At 53.0% G+C, this 20,747-nt stretch overlaps 1 protein-coding gene across 2 annotated transcripts; it reads right to left on the bottom strand.

Annotated features, from left to right (window-relative positions):
• Positions 1–807: 807 nt before the first annotated feature.
• Positions 808–20,092, bottom strand: Kcnh4 (potassium voltage-gated channel subfamily H member 4). 2 transcript variants are annotated; one of them, XR_004945588.1, is made up of 17 exons: positions 19,663–20,092; positions 17,675–17,908; positions 17,221–17,367; positions 17,000–17,127; positions 15,714–15,957; positions 15,168–15,325; positions 12,174–12,381; positions 10,217–10,411; positions 9,601–9,800; positions 7,620–7,869; positions 6,793–7,037; positions 6,187–6,225; positions 5,693–6,045; positions 5,313–5,419; positions 4,414–4,490; positions 1,689–2,401; positions 808–1,005 (listed from the first exon to the last, which is right to left on the bottom strand). XR_004945588.1 is itself a non-coding variant. In XM_036194568.1 (16 exons), exons 1-16 carry the CDS (start codon positions 19,736–19,738, stop codon positions 2,006–2,008), a joined length of 3,057 nt encoding a protein of 1,018 aa, XP_036050461.1. In that variant the 5' UTR covers positions 19,739–20,092; the 3' UTR covers positions 1,394–2,005. The 2 variants fall into 2 exon arrangements, 1 of the variants encoding a protein (XP_036050461.1); XM_036194568.1 differs by lacking the exon at positions 808–1,005 and having other exon boundaries at positions 1,394–2,401.
• Positions 20,093–20,747: the final 655 nt, after the last annotated feature.

Below are 20,747 nucleotides of genomic sequence, written 5' to 3' on the forward strand. Positions count from 1 at the left end.
CCTAATATGGGTCAGTTCTGTTTCTGTTGCTTCTAATTCCTTCTATATGAATTAGGACCACTTCTGCTTCTGCTCAGGCCCAACCAAAAGCACTGGCCATTATTTCCTCTTTCTGCATCTCTTTCCCAGGGACATTATTCAAAACCTATATGAAATCAAAGCCCACCCCAGAGACCATGTGGCCTTTGTGCCTATGCTATGAGTCACACCCTGAAAACTTGAGTTGAAGAATGGACCTGTCTGGAACAACCTGCCACAATGCTGTGCCCACATCTAATTTCATCTTGTCATCAAGGCGCCAATTTCTTACGACATATATACCATAGGACATGCACAGCTCTTCAGAGAAATGATGTAAGCTGAGAGAAGACATTCTTAGCAGGTTCTCCACTGGTGACAAGCTCTTCCCTCCAGCTGCCTGCCCACTATAACACACTATACCTAGCTCAACACCAAATACCTGGGAAGAATTCCTTATTCAGGAGGGTAGGGCAACTCCTGGGGCTATCTTTCTAAGTCTAGAGATTAGGCTGGTCTCTCCCACATACTGTTTGTATTTATGGTTGTAACTGGGTGGTAGGGAGGAAGGAGTCTAACAGGCCCTTAGTGACTCATTAAGGTTTCTCCCTTATCCCAGGAGTCCCTGGTGTCGTGAATACGGTGCCAAGTGGATTGGCTGGCGTCTCTGCCCTTCCTAGAGACAGCAACGGGGCCCTGGAGTATGGTGGGGTGTGTCTGCTTGTGTTGGCTCTTTCAAAGCCCTGGGGGCTCTCAGACCAACCCCCAGAAACAGCCAGAGTCAAGGTGTACAAAAATAAAAACTTTATTTCCTATCCAAAAGTGAGCCTGGGGTGTTGAGTGGGGAAGGAAAGCCCGGACCCCCAGTTGAGACCGTGTTGGGAGGGAGAGGGGGCAGATTTGGCTGGGGTTTGGAGGAGGGGAACAGCAAAAGGGGGTGCTAGGAATGCGTTGAGCTGCTGGCAGCAGACCACCTTGCATGACAGCCTGCGGAGAGACAGAAACAGAGATGTTGATAGGCTCGAGGATGCGAGAGAAGAAACAGACATAATTAAGACCCCCTTGGAGCCCACTCTAAGGCAGGGATTACAAAATGAAATAACAAACGCAGGGACCTAACAGATAAGGGAAGCTGAGTGGGCATCAGGAAATGATGGGCCAACAGGCTATGAAGAAATGAGGACTATTTCTCAGCCACCCGAGACCAGGTGATTACTGATTTTGCCAGATGAATGTTGGCTCTTGGTAGCCAGACAGCTTTGTTTTTCTTGAGAAGTTAGAATACTGAATATTTTGTGACTCTTATCTGGAGTTTGATGTTCATAACTGGTTTAAAAAAAAAAAAAACAAACTAATTGGAAAAATAAATGTTCCAAAGTCAAAGACACACGTGGTGTCATCAGTTTGCTTTCTGTGTGTCCTGTGGGGTGAAGTGATTGATAACGAGAGGTCTGAGATGTCCTGGGTTTCTCAAATAACAGCTGGAATCTCAAACCCACTCCTTTCAAGGAGACATCCTTCTCAGGGTCTTTGGCAAGGAACTCAGAAGCTGAGACAGAAGAGCTCCATAACATCGTAATAGCCCTCTTGATATAGACCCTGCCTGATCTAGCCTTTATTTACTAGGCTAGATCCTTGCTCTTGATCATTCTTCTGTTCCCAGTCTATACCTGCCTCCAAGTCTTGGGAAGACAGTAGGACATCTCATCTGCCCAGCCCAGCAGGGCACCACGGTCCATTTCATGCCTGCTGGATTCCATGGCCTTAGGTGGTGGCTCCTCTCACAGAAGAGGAGGATGGGGGATGGTTTAGAAAATGGAACAGGGTTAGATGTGGCCACTCTTTGTTAAAAAGTCCAGAGAATCCAGAGCCAACCAGGCCGGCTGGTGGCTGCTGATCCCAAGGCAAGAGGCCAAGAAGCCCAGCTCCTCCCTGGATGGCAGGTTGGTAATACCCACCCCAGACAGGCCTGGGCCTGAGGCCAGGGTCAGTGGAATGTGTCTGACCCAGACTGGAAGCTGTGCCTCATGAGGCTTGGGGTCAGGGGAGAAGCCTCTGGCAACGGAGAGGGTCCGAGAGAATCAGGTTCTAAGGGATGGGGTGCCATCATGGAAGGTCTCTGCTCTGAGGGGATGGCCCCTATCTCCACTGTCCCCACACTGGCTGGACAGTGAACCACAGCAAGTGTAGTATCCTGGAGACTCGGCGAGGGTCCAGACACATGAGGAGAGATGCACGGTGGCCTCTGGTGATGGCAAGGAAGGTCTTGGGGCCAAGCTGAGTCAGATGAGCGGCTTGGGGGACCCAGCCTGGCCTGGAGGAGGCCCATCACTTGCCGCAGCTCCCGGCTCAGCTGAGACACTTCCTGATTGAGGCGGGAGATCTGTTGAAAACATAGCAAAGTGTCTCAGGATGCCAGAACAATAACCAGGCTCACTCCCCACCCCCACACTATAGTTTACAAAATCCTTTTTTTTTTTTTTTTTTTTTTCGAGACAGGGTTTCTCTGTGTAACTTTGCACCTCTCCTGGAACTCGCTTGGTAGTCCAGGCTGACCTCGAACTCAGAGATCCACCTGCCTCTGCCTCCCAGTGCTGGGATTACAGGCGTGGGCCACCATCGCCCGGCAACGAAATTCTTTAACCTCTGTCTGCCCATAGCCACCAAGGAAGAAAAAGCAGGGGCTGTAACAACCAATAAATAAAGTACCCCAATTGATTTCCAAAATGTATCTGCAGCAGGATTTGCTGCTGCCCCAGCTCCCTCTCTCTTCATGTATTTATTTAACTTTCGTGTGTGTGTGTGTGTGTGTGTGTGTGTGCAGTGAATGTGTGTGTGTGTGTGTGTGTGTGTGTGCAGTGAATGTGTGTGTGTGTGTGTGCAGTGAATGTGTGTGTGTGTGTGTGTGCAGTGAATGTGTGTGTGTGTGTGTGCAGTGAATGTGTGCAGTGAATGTGTGTGTGCAGTGTGTGTGTGTGTGCGGTGAATGTGTGTGTGTGTGCAGTGAATGTGTGTGTGTGTGCAGTGAATGTGTGTGTGTGTGCAGTGAATGTGTGTGTGTGTGCAGTGAATGTGTGTGTGTATGTGTGTGTGTGTGTATGTGTGTGTGTATGTGTGTGTGTGGTGTGTATGTGTGTGTATATGTGTGTGTGTGCAGTGAATGTGTGTGTGTGTGTGTGTGTGTGTGTGCACTTGAGTGCAGGTGTCCGTCCCTCTAGGCCAGAGGTCGTCATTGGATAACATTCTCTCATCTCACTCTGTTTTTGTCTTGTTTTGTTTTTGAGACAGAGTCTCTCTTTGAGTTTGGAGCTCATCAATCAGCTGGACTGGCCCCACCGCAGACATTCCAAACCAGTTAAAGCCCAGGGTAGTTCTGATTCAAACTCAGATATGGGAAAAATCACTGACCTAGAGAGGAGGGCGGTGTGAGACAGTGAGCAGAAGCAGACTCGCCGTTAACCTTGAACTGTAGATAGCTCTAGGCCCTGCCCTAGCCCGGGTGCCACCTCTCTGGGTTGCCTGCTGTTTGTCAGAACAGAGGGATGGTGGCTCCCAGGGGCTGAGCTTGGTAGCTATGTGGCGACAATACTGAGATCCCTTGGGAAAGAAGCTGAGGCAGTGCCTCGCCTAGGCATTTAGAATCTGGCTCTTCCTGGCCAAGATTCAGCCATATGGGCATTGGTCCTCTAAGCCTAAAAGCCTCTCAGCTTCACACACACACACACACACACACACACACACACACACACACACAAACACGGACTGGGTAAAGGTAAAAAAGGAAAAGGCTTGAGCCTTGAGCATCAGACTTAGGTGGATGGTCCCAGGCTGTAAATGGAGACTCAGTTGTGGGAGGAAGAGGTGTGAGTACTAGAGACGCAGCAGGGACTGGACGAGATACATGTGTACTCTTCTCACACTTCTGGGAAGGACATGTGATTTTTCTATCTATTTACTTATTTGTTTGTTTGTTTGTTTGTTTGTTTGTTTTGAGCTGAGGATCAAACCCAGGGCCTTTACCACTGAGCTAAATCCCCAACCCCATTTGTTTGTTTTTGAGACAGGATTTCTCTGTGTAGCCTGGGCTATCCTGGAACTCACTCTGTAGACCAGGCTGGCCTCTGCCTCCCGAGTGCTGGGAATTAAAGGTGTGTGCCACCGCCGCCACCACCACCACCACCACCACCACCACCACCACCACCACCACCACCCATCGACATACTACTTTTCTAAGTTTTAGGTGAGAAGCCCTGCACAGCTGTGGGACTTGCTCAGGGTCATTTAGCTAGTGTGACAGAACACAGGACTCTGGCTAGCTCCAAACATGGCATGCTCCTCTCAGATTCCCAGACAATATTCTCTGGAGTGGGTAGGAAAGAGCCAGACCAAACCCACCTCCTGGTTCAGCCTGCAGACCTTTTCCTTCACCTCTTCTGCTGCCTCTGTGGCAGGTTCCCGGCTGGGCCTGGGGCCTGCAGGCCGCATGGGTTAAAGAGATGCAGATAAGTTCATGGAACACCCAAGTCCCCACTCCTCCGTTGCCTGACAAGCAGGGAGCAAGGAACAGAATGCTCTGGTGTCAGAGAGAGGGGGAAACCATCCCCAGAAGCTGATTTTGAGGCCCAGCCTCAGCTCTTCCTCCATGCCCACCCCCCACCCCATCCCACGCTCTAGGCACAGGGATTCTTGGCATCCAAACACTGTGCAGTGTCTCTTCTGTGCATTCCTTCATACCTTGAACATTTGCTCCACTATACCAAAGGGCCATGCTCTTCTTTTCCTTTTAATTACATTTATTTATTTATAGTTGTGTCTATGTGTGCCCACAGTGCTCATGTGGAATCAGAGGACAGCTTTCAGACCTTTCACCATATAGGCACTAGGGATCAAACTTGGTTTGTCAAGCATTATCTTTACCATTGAACCATGTCATGGGCTCCTTACAGTCCATTTAAGGAGTAACCTAAGCATCCCCTCCATTCCTACCACAAAGTCTTGTTCTTTTCTCAGTTGTAGAACTTAGCATATAATTATAATTCTAGAATTGTTATCTGTGTACACAGGTGTTGCCTCCCTCCATGCTAAAATGTTGGCAGGATCTGGTTTGACTATTCCTAGGATGGCATGTAACATATGTGACATGAGTGGATGGATGGATGGATGGATGGATGGATGGGTGGATGGGTATGTAAATGGATAGATGGACTGATGGGGACAGATAGATGGGTGGGTGGGTGGATGGATGGATAGACAGATATGAGTAACTGTAAGTTGAAGTCACTGTGGTTCTTTACCTGAAGGGGGAGCATGTGAGCGAGTTCTGACGGGCTCTGGCCTCTTGCTGAACCTGAATGTGGGGGCCTCAGCTGTGTGACTAGAGTCCTCAATGCCATCCACAATCCTGAGGGTAGAGTAGAGCTCATCAGCACGTGGGGCGGGGGCTGCAGGGCCCGAATAGAGCAGGCAAAAGGTGAAGGAGGATAGCAGAGCCAGGAAACTGGGGAAGAACAATGGTCAAAGCAGAATGGGATTGCAAGCTGTGGTTGGAAAGGCAGGGCTGGCAAATGGGGCAGAAACAGTAAGGAGCACTGGTTGGAACGCTGGGAATGGAGCCCAAAGAAGGTTCTGGAAGCCAGCAGGGATATGAGAAAGGCAAGGAAGGCTGGCATCTCACCGGGGACTGAGGTCCGGAGGTCCAAATGTTCCCAGTGGGGGAATGAGGAGCTGGGGGGGCTTCCAGGCAGCAGAGCCCCTGGGGGGCCTGTGCAGGGGGGGACTCTGGCCCCGGCCAGCCAGGGCAGGGGAAGGAGATGGGGAGAGGGAAGGAGAAGAGACAAGGGCTGAGAATGGGGGCAGCTCCTCGCCCAAAAGGCTGACCAGGGACCCCCGAGGTCGTGCTGGACTGAGGTTGGGCAGCAGGAGGGGCCGACGGGGCTTGGGACCAGCCCCAGGCTCCATGCCACCCTCGGTTTCTGTGATGGATGGCAGAGTCTTGTCTGAGGAGGAGCCAAGAGTGTCGGAGCGTGGCTGTGGGAAGGAGCGAGAGTTGTTACCAGATGCTGGACAATAGGACACTTCATTGGGGTGCAACCCTCAACACCATGCACTGCCCCCCCTCCCCCGATCTCTCCACAGAACAACCTCACCCCACCCAGGAGTGAGTATTACCTGGGAGAGGCGAGGAGAGCGTGAGAAGCGGCTGAGGCCCTGTGGGGACAGAGTGGGGTTCAGCTGAATCCCTCCTCTTCATTCCCTGGGACAACCCCTCTTCACTCTCCCTAACGGTGTTAAGGGATTGAGAACATGGGGCCTTTTCACAGAATTGAGCCAGACACCACCAACTCTAACTCAGAGGGATTCAGAGTGACAAAGTGAACCCCCAAAGTTGAGAAAGACAGAGGTCTCAGGTATAGACATATCAACTGAAAACAAAGTGGGAAATATTAGAATAGCAGTGGAGGAGAGGAACCTTGGTGTGTGTGTGTGTGTGTGGGGGTGCCACCAGTCCAGACAGGGACTTCATAAAGCTAGAATGAGGCCGAGAGGTACTCAGTAATAGAAGGTTGTAAGAGATTGTCAAGGGGCTGGGCTAGGCCCATGGGGAGTGGGGTTGGAAGATGCTCAGTGTATATGAAGTCATAGAAGAAGGTGGTTGGAGTTAGAGGTGATATTTTGAGGGAGGAGAGAGATGCAAGAGTCTCTCTGGGGCTGGAGAAGGTCTGTTTTGAAAGAAGGTGCCGTGGTGGGGATAGCAGCCATGTGGTGTCTACATACATTGTTTTCAGAGCCTTGGCGCAGGTTGAAGGTTAGGTCCCGGGGTAGGCCAGCCCGGAAGGCAGCCCCATATTCCGGATACAGCCGCAGGACCTCAGCCAGCCCTCGGCTGCTCAGCTGCTGCAGGCCACAGTAAGTCAATGCTTTCACATCAGCGCTGGTCTTCAGCACGCAGCTGGGGCCTGTCCCTGACCAAGGCTCCTGCCCCAACTCAGGGATGTCTGCCCCAATCAAGTCCCCTTTCCCTATGGGGAAAGAAAGGGGAGAGTCAACTAGGATGAAGAGAACACTCGATATCAGTGGGAGGTGGTCCACATATCTGGTCAGTGGTTGGATGGTTGAAGGCCAGTTAATAAAGTACACTAGAAAGAGGGAATCAGGGAACTTAGAAAAGGCCAATGGGGAATGGCTGGTGAAGCTGGTCAACAGCTAGTGGGAGATGTCAATAGTGCTGGGGAAATGGCCAGTAAAATTGGAGAGTCAATAAAGACTGGTCAGAAGGGTCAGTTAAAGGGTAAAGGTCAGTGGGTTTTAGAGTCATTGGGGAAGGGACAATGGAACTAGAAGATGATGCAAAGGGATAGATTGAGTTGACTGAGTGGCACTCATTGATGGAGGGCCAGTAGGTTAAGGGGTGGCCAAAGAGAGGAGAGTAGGGGGAATAGCCAAGGGGGACCTGAAATAGGGTGAAGGGATCAAGGAAGAATACTCCTCAGTAGGCTTTCTAGGTACTCACTAGGGGTCTCCCATTCCCTGGACCCCAGGCTATTCCCAAGTCCTCTGGGGAAGGTCTTAGGAAGGGCAGTGTGTAGTGGTGGGGTTCTCACCAAGGATGGCCAGCACCATGTTGTCTCGGAGCACCTCAAGCGAGCCAGAGCAGACATAGTAGTGAGCCTGGAGGGCATCCCCACGGCGTAACAGGTACTCCCCAGGAGCACAAAACGAGGCCTTGATGTGCAGGGAGAGGGCCCGAAGGCAGCCCCTGCTAGCTACTCCAAACAATGGCAGCTGCAGGATCTCTCGATTCAGGTGCATAGCAATGTCAGCTCGCAGCTCGTCTGGGAAGTCACGCAGTAACTGCATAAGAGGCAGAAGTCACTCTGGCCATCCCCCTGCAGTCACCACTCGAATCTACGAATGAGTTGTGCTGCTCCCAAGGCAAGAGTGCCAACTCGCCCTCTCTCTGAAATTACCCCCTAGACCTTAAGGAAGACTTGTCTAGTCTCAATTTTCTCTGCCATCTTGTTCACCCAATCTAACTTCTGGGCAGAGACCAAGTCTTTCCTCTGGGTACTGCACAGGACTACACACACTGAGCACTCCTAGATTCTGATTCCTCAAGTCTATACAGTCAAGAGTCGTTCCTAGTGGGACTTCTCAACCAGGAATGAGAAAGTAGCAACCATCTTTGTTCCTATGTTCCTGGGGACTTGGGGCTCTATTTCCCATCTCTGGGCCTCAGTATCCCTAACTGTAGAACTCGGGCTCACACTAGGGCTTACATTTTACCAATTCTCTTCACATTTCCCTCGTAGAATCATGGAGCTCCTCCGCAGTTCTGTCTTGCTGACCTCCCCCTTATTGTCCCACCTGGGCCCCTGGAAGGGGCTCCCTGCCAGTTTCTCTACTTCTGCTCATTCCTCATTTCTTCCGCAGGTCCCTGGTACAGCCCATGACCCTCGACTCACTTCTTCCACATTCTCCCACATCATGGCAGCCAGCCCCAGGCTTCACCACTAGTGCCTGGAAGGCCCAGTGTTGGCTTCACGTGGGGATTTACAACTCCCTGATGGACAACCTCCACCCGAGTCTCCCACAGACACTGCATGTGGCTGCCAGCCCTGCCCTGGACTCTTACCTTCATCCATAAGCCTGGTTTTCCTCCTGGAGTGCCTTCATCTCATCCCTTGACCCCAAGCCAAACCTGGCTATCCCTGTGAGCTGCTCTCTTGCAACCAACTGGAAATTGCCTGCTCCTGTAGATCCTTTCCAGTCCAAAAATGTCCCATCTCCTTTCTCCTCCACCCTCTGCAACACCCCATCCTAGAGATCTGGCAGAATACAACTGCACACGCAAGGCTATCCACTCTCCGGGGCTGCGGCTGCCCCAGCCCCAACTCTGGCACCGGCACCTACCTCCCAGTACAACCTCCCCTTTTCTGAGGCTCACTCAACTGCTTTCGGATCCTTGAACCCATTCACTCAGTTTTATCAGCACTCATGAACCTAGGTTCCTATTGCTTTTTTTGGGGGGGGGGCCTGGAATGGCCTTCCCGAGGCAGACCGATTCTCTTGACCATGATGTACCGCTTTCTCTGCCATCTTTCTTGTCTCCTCAGGGCTCAGGCACAACGCGAGCCCTGCTGCGGGGATGTTACTCCTGACTGGTTCCATTCCCTGTGTGCTTCTCTGTACCTGCCTCCCTCTCACCTGTCTTGAGGTCTCCTTGAGGGCAGAAGCTGTGGTGTGTAATCACCTCTAGCTGCCCCCATCCTCCACTGTGTTCAGGACATAGAGAACGAATGGAAAAAAGGTGGTGTGGCCCATCACGGGGCTGGGAGGAAACGGTGATGCCTACCACGATGGAGAAACTGAGGCCAAGAGAAGGCAGGGCATCCACCCAAGTCCAGACTCAAGCATTCTACTTCCTTTCAACCTCTATGTCTAAGCACCAAAGGAAGGGTCCACATCCTTGCTAAGGGCCCTGCACCCTCCCCACACCCTGGTTGCCTCCGTCCCAGTGCTGGAGAGGTGGCATCCCTTCCCCCACTGCACTGCCACATGGCCGGAGCCCCTGCTCAACACTACCTCATTGGCATCGATGCCGCTGTTGACAGCCCATGTAGTCTGGAAGTACTCCAGCATGCGCTGCTTGAGTGGGCGGGGCAGGCGGTGCACTCGGATGAAATCCTTGAGGTCCTTCATGCGGCTGTGGTAGAGTGAGCGTCGGGAGTACATGCGCTGGATGATGGCTGTGACGTTCCCAAACACCACGGCGTGCATCAGAGCTACAGAGGTGGCAACCCACGGTGTGTCAGAGGCCATCACCTCTCCTTCTGCTCCTTGTGCTCCCCAAATCACCCAGCCTTGGATGGGTCTCAGAGGTTCTGGGGATGCACAGGAGAGCTGGCAGTTTCCTGTGAGCACATCTAGCAATCAGAGGCAGGGAAAGTAGGTAGCAATCCATAGATGGGGCAACTCGTACTCTCTCATCGCCTCCTTAAGTCATGACCTTAGGTGTCTCACCTCTTGAAAGAGGTCACACCTGTTTATGGGCACAGTCATGAGCAATGAAGAAAGGTATTATGAATGAACACGTGACTGTATGGACCTGGGTGGGCACCTTGCTTTCTCTGGGCCTCAGTTTCCCTGTGCACAAGCCTGGATTTACAGGGCTCCCTGGGCGTAGTGGGTCTGGCCTCACCACCTATGAGCATCGTGCAGATGGAGAAGATCTTCTCGGCATCAGTGTTGGCACATACGTTGCCGAAGCCCACACTGGTGAGGCTGCTCAGTGTGAAGTACAGCGCTGCGATGTAGGCACTGCGCCGCGATGGTCCACCTGCCGAGCCATTGACATAGGGCTCCTCCAACCGCTTGCCCAGCTCATGCAACCAACCTGTGATAGGAAAAGATGGAGGGAATTATGGCCGGCTATACAAGCACTGGAGAAAGCATTTCCCTGATCTGCCTGTTTGACCTTGAATACACATTTCCAGAGGAGAGGGGCAGTTTGCAGCTGCTGAGACAGGAAGTGTGCAGAGCTGCTCTGACAGGGCCTAGAGGCCATGTACTGGCTGTAGCTGCACTCCCAGGCTACCCACTCCTTAGACTATTGACTGCAGGGGCTCCTTCAACCACCTAGTATGGTGGTACTGTGTGTTTCCTGTGTGTGTTGGAGGGAGGGTGCTGAGATTCGACCCCAGGGCTATCTCTGCCATCACCTGTAAACAGTGTCAAGGAGGAGAGGAACCGAACTATTGTAGGTGGGAGACAGGCTACTAAAGTAGTGTTTTAGAAATGATAGCAGAGCTGGGCATTGGTGGCGCACGCCTTTAATCCCAGCACTCGGGAGGCAGAGGCAGGTGGATCTCTGTGAGTTCGAGGCCAGCCTGGTCTACCAAGTGAGTTCCAGGAAAGGCACAAAGCTACACAGGGAAACCCTGTCTCCAAAACAAAAACAAAAACAAAAACAAAAAAAAAAGAAATGATAGCAGGTTAAGGGAGCCAAGCTGGATCCTAGGGACATGGTTCTCTTAGGACATGAGAGTATTGAAAATACACCATGGGGAAGGAGCAGGGCCTCCCAGGAAGGCCCAGAGCAAGAGAGCAGCAGGTCAGGTCAAGGAGGGCAGTAAGTGTCTACGGGCTATACAGGAAGAAGTAAAGTGGTGGGACACAGATCATGCAGAACTGCCTGGAACACGTGACCACCAAGCATAGACTTCAGTTTGCAGGCAGTGGGGAGCTAGTGTAAGGACCCAGGTAGAAGCTGGGAGAGGGTCGGTGTCTACTCTTTATAAAAATTATTATTATGGATATATTTTTAATATGTATGAATGTTTGCCAACATGTTATGTATTTGTACCATGTGTGTCTGGTGCTTGCACAGGTCAGAAAAGGTCATCAGATCCCCTGTGAGCTACCTATCTCGTGGGGTGTTCGGAACTGAACCCAGGTCCTCTGCAAGGTCAGCAAGTGCTCTTAACCCTCCAATCTCTCCAGCCATCTCCCCAGTGTTGATTCCTGGGAGAACAGTTTGGCTGCAGCAAGGAAAGCGGTTGAGGGTGGGGATAAGAGGAAGACAGGAACAGCGGTGGAGTCCGCTGCAGGAGTCACTGAGAGAGGAAGGTGGGGTGAGGGTGGGGGAGACTGGACAAGGTATAGAGATGGAGAGAAGATGCCAGATCCAAGCGGGTAGGTCAGGTGTGGGCCGAAGAGGGAGGTATCAAGAACAGTGCCTACGATCTGACCTACTTTCCAAGGAGGCATGGAGGGCCTGGAGCTGCCTCCTGGCCAGCAGCTCCATTAATTGTGGCTAAGGAGGAAGTGATGATGGCAGAGAGCTGAGAGGGTGAGAAACCCTTCTGAGCCTTTCCACACCCTGATTTCCTCTGTCCAAAATACTCTCTCTCCATCAATGTCTTTCCGCTGTCACTGACTGATCCTGGTCTCCTTCCCAGCTAGGCTGGAAGTTTCCCCCAAGCAGAGCCCTTCCCTTCAAACCAGTGTCCCCACACTTGATCCAGAAGGAGCACGGGTCATTTTATTGGATGCTTAGAGGACTACGGGATGGGGGGGATGTTAAGTCCTGGTGGCGTCAGTTTGGGGATAGGACGGGTGGAGAGGGCGCAAGTGAAAGTCTAGGGCTGGTGGCTCACCAATGTCCCAGAGCAGCGGGTCATTGGCCTCCATCTCCCGGCGCCCGATGACGTACCAGACGCAGGCCATCCAATGAGCAAGGAGTGCGAAGACGGACATGAGCAGCGTGAGCACCACTGCGCTGCACTGGGAGTACCGCTCCAGCTTCTGCAGCAGCCGCAGCAGCCGCAGCAGCCGCACCGTCTTCAGCAGGTGTACCAGCGAGGTCTGCGGGTGGGCAGTGGGGGAGGCTGTCAGCAGGCACAGCTCCCCAGAACCTTCACATAGCACCTCCTAACCCCCCTCCAGGCCCTTCCCACCAGACACCCTGGAGCCAGGGGAAGCTGCAAGAAAACTGTCCTTGCTGCCCTGAGACGGTGACTAGGAAACGCAGCAGGAGAGAATAATATCCACTTAGCCACTGAGGACTTCTTTTGCATTGTGCCGCCACGATGACAGGCATTTGTAATCCTCATGAAAACAAACAAAACAATCTTGGAGCCTTTGGTCCAGTTAGCATCCCAGGTCCCCATTTGCTGATGAATGAACTAGGATACACAGAAGCTAGGGACCTGCTCCAAGGTCACGGACCGAGGAAATAATGGAGCTGTAACTGAAGTCCGAGATGGTGGACACCGAGTGCCTGTGGGACTAAGCTGCCTCACGGAACTACGGGGTGATTCGGGAGTAAGCCCCGGTCAGAGCTGAGGGGGAGGGGGTAGACTGAATGATCTATTGAAGACCCCCGGTTCAAAGCTCCAGTGTCCTAGGAACAATCAAGTGGTGTTGGCAAGTGACGTGGAGAAGTGTGATGACCAAAAGGGGACAAGTGAGGAGCCTGAGGACTACCAGGTCAAGGGCGTCCGCCTTTGATGAGAAGGAAAGCACGGATTGAGGGCATCGCTTTGAGCCAGAGCTTGATGGAGCTTCGGTGTCTAGCAAGGACCCTGGAAACTTTGGTTAATTTCCCCTGCTATGGGTAAAGGAATGCAGGGATCAAACCTAGGACCTTATGCATTCAAGACAATTTTTTTTTATTTTTTTTAAAGCCATGAAGCCATATCCCTGAATTGGCTGTTTTTGTTATAATTATTAACACTTCAACAAGACCTTATAACACGGCAGACAAGGAGTGGGATGGGAGTTGATTTGTGTATAGGAGCAGCTTGGTGTCTAGAGCTGTAAGCTTGACAGACTTGGGACAAAGCCCTCACCACACTTTCAGGGAGCTCCAGGGAGCACACCCCAAAGCCCTGACATTATACTGCTCCAGAACCACTCATGAATCTCTAATGTTAAGTGAAGGGGCTAGAAAGGAGGTGGCCCTGGTTCCCCAACAGGATCTCTTTGTAAGGTCTTAACTAAAATCTTAACTTCTGACTTAACAGGACTACCTCCAGCCCCAGAATATCTGGCTCCCAAACTTGAACACTTCAGGGCTCCCCAAAGTCTCTTGTTCCTGTATCCCACACTGTTAAGGACCCTTCTCTCATGGTTCTGTTCTACCTCTCCCGGGCTTCCCATGTTACTCCTCACCCCCCTAAGCCGTACACTTGAGGACCCTGGCTATCTGGGAAGCAGCTTGTATATGGGAAAGAATACTAGACTAGGATTCTGGAGACCTAGTTCTGAGTGAGCTTCCATATCAACATTAAAAAAAGAAGAAGAAAAAAAAAAGCTTTAAGAACCTTCCCTGAAGGGTTCCCCATGATGTGTGTGAAATTTTACTGATCTGTAAAGTACTCCGAAAGGTACCAGAGGAGAGGGGACAGCCCAAGAGGAGGGGCTGGTGGCTCTCTTCTGTAAGGACAGCTGTCTGGTAGGCTGACACTCCCTGATGGGCATAGAGGCATGGCTACAGGACTGAGGACTGGCAGACTGGCAGGAAGCCCTTTTCTGAATGGTCAGGACCTCAAGGCAGACTTACACACACACACACACACACACACACACACACACACACACACACGTGTGTAGGAGCATGCACACACATGTGCACAGCCAGTAGAAGGGGCCCACAGCCCGTTGGCGGCTAGTTAAATCTGGCTTCGTGTAGGTGGTTCCCTACTATAGCTGAGTGCGGCAGGGGAGAGCACACAGGAAAACTGCTCTCCACCTCTCCTCCCCCACAATGGCGAGGGGGCTTGGGGACACGGGGCAAGACTGCCTCACCTTGGAGCTGAAAAGACCTACTGTCTGGCTCCATCCTCACCACTCAGGACATTTCCAGGCAGTGCCGAGTGAAGACCCAGGCCCAGGCACCCTACCCAGCCTCTCACTCGCTGGCTTGACTTACTTTGCGCCTTCTCTGGCTTCTCATCCTTTGCTAGCCAAATCCTGTTCACTCTTAGAGGCTTAGCTCTGCTCCCACCTCCTCCAGGAACAGTTCCTTCCCAGACCACCTCAGCCCCTGCCCAACTGGGATGCTTCTGCCCCCGGGTGCTGGCCGGATTTCAGAATGTTTTTGCATATGCTGGCATTCCAGCCTAGATCTCCAAGGCCAGTCCAGACTCCAGGCATCGATACCACGCTGCTATTGCCCACTCCCATTCGGCAATTCTGCGGCTGATCTTGTCTGTCCACTCTTGCCTGTCTCACCAATCTGAGGGGGCTTGGAGTGCCAAATCCTCATCTCTTTCTACCATAGTGACCAGGCCCCCCATATAGTGTTTTGCAGACAGCTAAATGCTCATCAGTTGTTTGTGAAATTTAAAAAAAAAAAAGTGAAAAGTACCACTCATCTGGCATCAGACCAATGCCGCCTTGGTAGCCATAGTTAGCTTTTCGTTTGTCTCAGCTTCCCTCAAAGACTGTGAGCTGAGTTCTCCAAGAGCATAGACCCTTTGGGCTCCTTCCCAGTGCCTGGCTCAGGCCTGTGCCCACAGCAGAGTCAGAGACATCTATCTGCACAGCTACTGATGGGAAGGAGTGTGGCTGGTTTCGTGCTTGCCTGGCCCTCAAAGGGAGATGCTGGGTTGGGAGTTGAGCTGCTAGGAGGGGTGGTGGACACTCACCACAGTGATGTTGAAGACATACAGCAGGTCAAAGGGCAAAGCAGCAATGAGGTCCACGAAGAACCAGGTGGCCAGGTAGTGGAGGCCAATGGAACGAGGAGCAGAGACCACCTGGCCCGACTGGGACACATAGGTGGTGCGGAAGTTCAAGATGATGTCTGAGGAGTGCAAGAGGCTGTTACTAGGGACCATGGCCTGGACTCTCAGCTCAGGGAGCTAATGAATAGGGCACGGGAGTGAGCACGGGAGACCCAGGATGGAGGAAGAGGCAGAATGGAGGAAGTTGGGACTCTTGGCTGATCTATAGGGAGGAAAGGCCACAAGGCTAAAGGCTGCAGGGCACCTGGCACTATAGGACTTACAGGGTCTAGGGGAGAAGTGTTAGTTAGCCTCTTCCCCCTCTGAGGGCATACTCACCCCTCACTGGGCCCCTAGAACTCAGGAAGAACTACAAAGGGAAGGCAAGACCCTTCAAGCAAGGAGGGAGGCTTGTCAGAGTGGGTCCCCACAGCCCACCCTCCAGGTTAGCAGGGTAGAGGGTCTGACCCAGGATGAAGAGCATCTCCACAGCAATGTCGCTGACAAGGGTGTGTCGGGAAGTGATGGGGGTGTCGTCATCACCGGAGAAGCAGACATTGTAGGGGACGGTGACCGCAACGTAGAAGGTGGCCAGGAGGATGAGGCCATCCCAGACAGCCTTGGGGATGCTGTAGTGGAGGAGGAGGCAGCGGGAGCCCCCCACGGAGGCCACCTTGTACTCAGGCACTGATGGCTTTGGCTCAAACACGTTCTAAAGGGAGAGGGGCGGTGGTTGGGGACACTTGGGGGAAAGAAGAGTTGAGGCTGGGGGGTGGGAGAGTCAGGGGATAGGAAAAAGGAGCCGGTGGGCATTGGAACAGCAGGCAGAAAGGGGATGGAAGGTGTCGGGGAGGGATTCTCAAGCTGCACCTGGAGCTTCTGTCTCGTGACCACACTATTGCTCAGGCTCCTTTTTGTAATTTTCTTTTCACTTTTCTTTCCTTTCTGTGCTGGAGACTGAACCCAGGGGACTTGTACTTGCAAGGGAGGCACTCTATCACTCAGTTAAATCTCCACAAAACACCCTCAGGCCCCCTCAGGAAGAAATCCTGCTTTATCAGCCGTGTTTACCTGGATTGACCCTTGCCCTCCTTGAAGAGTTAATGGCAATCAGGCAAATAGCCCCGCCCGAAGGGTCATAACTTCTTTGTAGTTCAGAGTTCTAGGGACCTAGTGAGGGATGAGTATGCCCCAGAGGGAGGAAGTTAGCCCAGCTAACTTCCCGATAGCCTTAACAGACTTAACAGAAGCCTGTGGGAGACTCCATCCCTTGGCTTTGTCTGGATCCTTGGGGGGCGGCACACGCGGTGCTAGATCCAACACAGGAGCTTTCTGCCTAGGACCACAGCAGTTTGTAAAGGTCATCCCTCATGACCCAACCCTTACACTTAATCCTCAGGGGGAGGGTTATTGCTCGAGCTCCATCCCCTGTGACATCACCAGAGCAATGTCAATCACCCAGTGAAGAAAAGGAAATGGGATGGAGGAGGGGTTGGGGGGGCAGATGTGAGCCACCATGTGGTTGCTGGGAATTGAACTCAGGACCTCTGGAAGAGCAGTCAGTGCTCTTAACCTCTGAGCCATCTCTCCAGCCCCAGGGGGCAGATGTGATAAAGCAGAAAGTAGCATATGGAAAATGGGTGAACAGAGGAATGAGCTGACAGAGGGAGACTGAGCAGACAGGGAAAGAGGGAGAAGGTAGCAGGTGGTTGGGGATGGAGAACTTGGAAATATCAATTGTGGGTGGTACTCACATTATTCGCTTTCATGTTTCCCTGGCCCCGGCGACCAAAGTGGCCAGTCAATCGGTGCAGGACAGTCCGATTCTGCCTCCTGGTGGACCGAAGTTTTGAGCTGGTTCCTCTCCTCCCAAGCGAGTTTTCTATTAGGGGGAAAAAATGGACAGAGATAAGTTGGGGTGCATCCTAAGAGGCTGTGTGTGGAGCAGTCTATTGTGACCCAGACTTATATTTACCATGATTATTGTCCCCATGGATTCCCGGTGAGCCAAGTCCTGGGCCTCCACTCTGAGTGATGTCCTTGAAGGAGAACAGGAAAAGCACAACCTCCCCCATCTCATTCTTGATGGGCATCATGTCCAGGAGACACCAAAAGGCTGACCCTGTGGGCACAGAGAGAGGGCAGAGGTTTGTGAGCAGCCTTGGGCTTGCCTTTGGTCCTCCTTGGTTTCTCGATGCAGTCAAAGGCTTTGGTAAATGTTTAGAACTGAAGGCAGCCCAGAGATTTGTCATCTGGTTCCTTCACTTTACAAAGGGAGAGACCAAGGCCCAGAAAAGATCAGGGATGAGCGTAGTCTTGTAGCCAGCTTGTGGCCATGGAAGAATAAGCCCCAAAGCTCCCGAATGCCCAGCAGACTCTGGGTGAGACCTGGGATTTGGGCAGACATCAAACCAGGACAGGCTCCTCACCATCCTTTCGGTAAAAGCAGATTTCAGCTCGGTGTTCCTGGTGGCCCTCCAGGGCCTTTTGAAGCCGTTGCAGAGCTGGCTCACTGGTCTCCGGGCCATAGAGGAACCGGCAGCTACAGGTTTTCTGCATGACCTCGGTGCGGCCGTAGCCTGTGAGCTCGCAGAAGCCGTCCGAGCAGTAGACGATGGGAAAACCCCGTGGGCCCTGTGCATTGGCCAGAAGGAAGTTGCTGTCTGTAGGGGGGAGAAGTCAGGGTTAGGGCCAGGCCAAAAGGGGAGCTAATATCCAGATGAACAATTCCCTCAAGCGGTGGGCAGAGATCAGAGAGCTAGGAGGTTCTAGGTGATTCTTAAGGGAGCTCTGAGACGTTCTGAAATGAGGACAAGAGAGAGAACAAGAGGGCAAGGACTCGAGGGTGGCCTAGAGTCCGGAGGAGGACTAGAGAAGGAACCCCACGAGGCCATGGGGTTCACGCTCCTGCCTTCAAGCCAGGCAGCTGTGATTACAGAAAGCAGCAAAAAAAGGGAAGGGCATGGGCTCCAGCACCCATCCCGAACACTCACTGATGGGACCCTGGGCATGTTAACTATGGCTTCTGCACCTCAGCTTCCTTATCTGCAAAGTGGGACACAATGTGTCTTTCCCTGGTGGCTGTGGGTTGCATCAGGTAACTTGAGAAGGTCTCCTGGTACTTAGTAAGTGCTACTCTGAGAAAAGAAAAAGATCACTACCTCCCAACCCCCCAGTCCCTCAATTTTGGAAGCACGTCCTCGGACACTACCTCAGCATCCTCTTACAATGAGCAGGACAAAGATTCTGATGACATCATACTCTTATTGTTAAACCAAAAGGCAGACAATTTCCAAACTCACAAGTGTGCATTAAGTGAGGGGAAGACACTTGCCTTCCAGGAAATGCCTGCTTTTTGATATTTTTTAACCAGGGGATCTGTTCCTGGTGCTCAAAGACAAACCGGAGAAGATATTGAGGTGTGAGCTGCAGCCGCCCCCAGCACCAGAACCTGAGTTGGCTCCCTCTAGCTTTAGTGGATTAGAGGCTTCTGGGTAGGAGGGCACCCAGGGACAGGCTCAGTCCACAGGATATGAGACACAAACAGTCCAAGGACCCTAGGAGAGGTTACTGTCAGGGGATGGGATGGCTGATCGGGACACTTAGGATGCCTAGGAAGCACTGGGCACAGCCTACTTCTTCCATCCCAGGGCCCGTTGCCCCGGTGATTGGCGCTATGGAAACAAGGGGGGGGGGGTAGGGCCCTGGCGGCTTGGTTTCCGCCCTCGGCTACCGCTCCCCCACCCTCCTAATGCCCGCCAGGGTTTTGGAGAGGGACAAAGGAAGACATAAGGGTTCCAGAGTTGGGAGAGGGAATGGCGGGAGAAGCCCGGAAGGAGCCGCGTGGCTGTCCAAGGTGCTGAACTTGGAACCCAGCTCAGGTGGGCTAGCAGAGTTCCCCTACTCTCAAGCACTTGCTCCCGCTTTGCCTCACCCACCTCACACACAGATATCTCAGAATTTGGGGGCGCGTGACCTTAATACACTAGGTCTTGCCTAAGTCTGATCTCTCTCTCTCCCCCTCCTCCCCCTCCCTCTTCTGGGGCAGGGGCATCTGGAGTCATCGGACCACTATGTCCAATCTGTACGTCTCAGATACCTTCCATACACACCCCCAGCACAGCTCTGCCCGGGAGTGGGTGGCTCCCAAGGCCCCTCCTCCGTTTTATGGCACAAAGAACCTCTTCTGCCTTGAGTCACACCCCCTAACCTTGTCCTCTCCACCACCACCACCACCCCCCATCGCCGCCCCAGTCTCTTGATCTTCCACTCTCAGGGGCTTCGCACCCTGTTTCTTTACCACGGTTTTAGGAGTTCCTGCACGCCCCTGCACCCCATTCTCTCTCCTCTAATCACACCATATCCAGGATACCCACCCTGTCCCAAGGAGACTTGACCCAGCCCCCACCCAACTCACGCGTGCCGTCAAAGCGGGTGGCGATGGTGTCCAGAAAGGTGTTTTGAGGGGCCAGCAACCCCTTCATGACCGGCATGGCCCCGGGTGCGGGTTCGAGGCGTTGCGCGGGCTGCGTTCAGCGCGGCCTGGCCGGAGGGGGCGCGCTACCGGCGGGGCCGGGGCGCCCCATGCGCCGGCCTGCCTCCTCCCCTCCTCTCGCCGCCGCTGCCTCTCTGCTCTGATCCTGGTAGCTCTGAGCTCTGCTCGGCAGCACTTCGAGAGCCACCCCCCGCCCCTCCCCACCTCCCCACGGGTCAGGTTCTTCCCGGAGGGCTCGGCCCGAGCCCACCACGTGGCTCCGCACCGGGAGGGGCCGCCAGAGACACCCGCACCCCTCCTCTGCGGCCCTCCTCCCAGAGGGGAGCGGCCCACGCGTGTCTCTTGGGGAGAGTCTCGGAGACACGCCCACCATGGAGGCTTGAGGTGATGAGGTGGGGCTCGCACGGTGGCCACGCCCTTCTTTCAGGGTGATCACGCCCCTACGCGTGGTTCCCTGGCTGCTCCGGTAGCTCCACCCCACGGGTTTCCCCGCGCGCGGCCCACGCTGGGGCTGGTGTCTGGTGTCTGGTTGATAGTGCCGCCTGCTGGAGTTGGGATATTTTTTTCTTTCTTTTCCTTTTTTTTTTTTTTTTTTTGAGCTGAGGATGGAACCCAGGGCCTTGTGCTTGCTAGGCAAGCGCTCTACCACTGAGCTAAATCCCCAACCCTCTTTCTTTCTTTTCAAAAAAGTGTTGTTACATTTATTTATTTTGCGTGTGTGTGTGTGTGTGTGTGTGTGTGTGTGTGTGTGTGTGTGGTTCTTCAGTCTTGGCAGTAAGGGCCTCTATCCACTCAGCCATCTTGCCAGCCCTCATGTCTCTATTTTTGAATTTTACATTACTCTCCTACGGCTGTAGCAAAGTGATACAGAGTGCATGGTTTAAACAATTCTGGGATCTAGAAATCCCAGCTCAAGGTTGGACCCCCCAACTCAGGGGCTTAGGTCCCTCTAAAGGCTGTGAAGAAGAGTCTTCCATGCTATCCTCCAGCTTCTAAGTGGGTTGCTG

The sequence above is a fragment of the Onychomys torridus genome, chromosome 8 (assembly GCF_903995425.1).
Source record: "Onychomys torridus chromosome 8, mOncTor1.1, whole genome shotgun sequence".
Lineage (NCBI taxonomy): Eukaryota > Metazoa > Chordata > Mammalia > Rodentia > Cricetidae > Onychomys > Onychomys torridus.

Coding starts and splice junctions, on each gene's coding strand:
- Kcnh4 (XM_036194568.1), bottom strand. CDS start 19,738: ATGCCGGTCATGAAGGGGTTGCTGGCCCCTCAAAACACCTTTCTGGAC. Junction 17,909..19,662: donor CACCCGCTTTGACGGCACGC/GTGAGTTGGGTG, acceptor TCCCCCCTACAG/ACAGCAACTTCCTTCTGGCC. Junction 17,128..17,220: donor CCATGGGGACAATAATCATG/GTAAATATAAGT, acceptor TCCCCCTAATAG/AAAACTCGCTTGGGAGGAGA.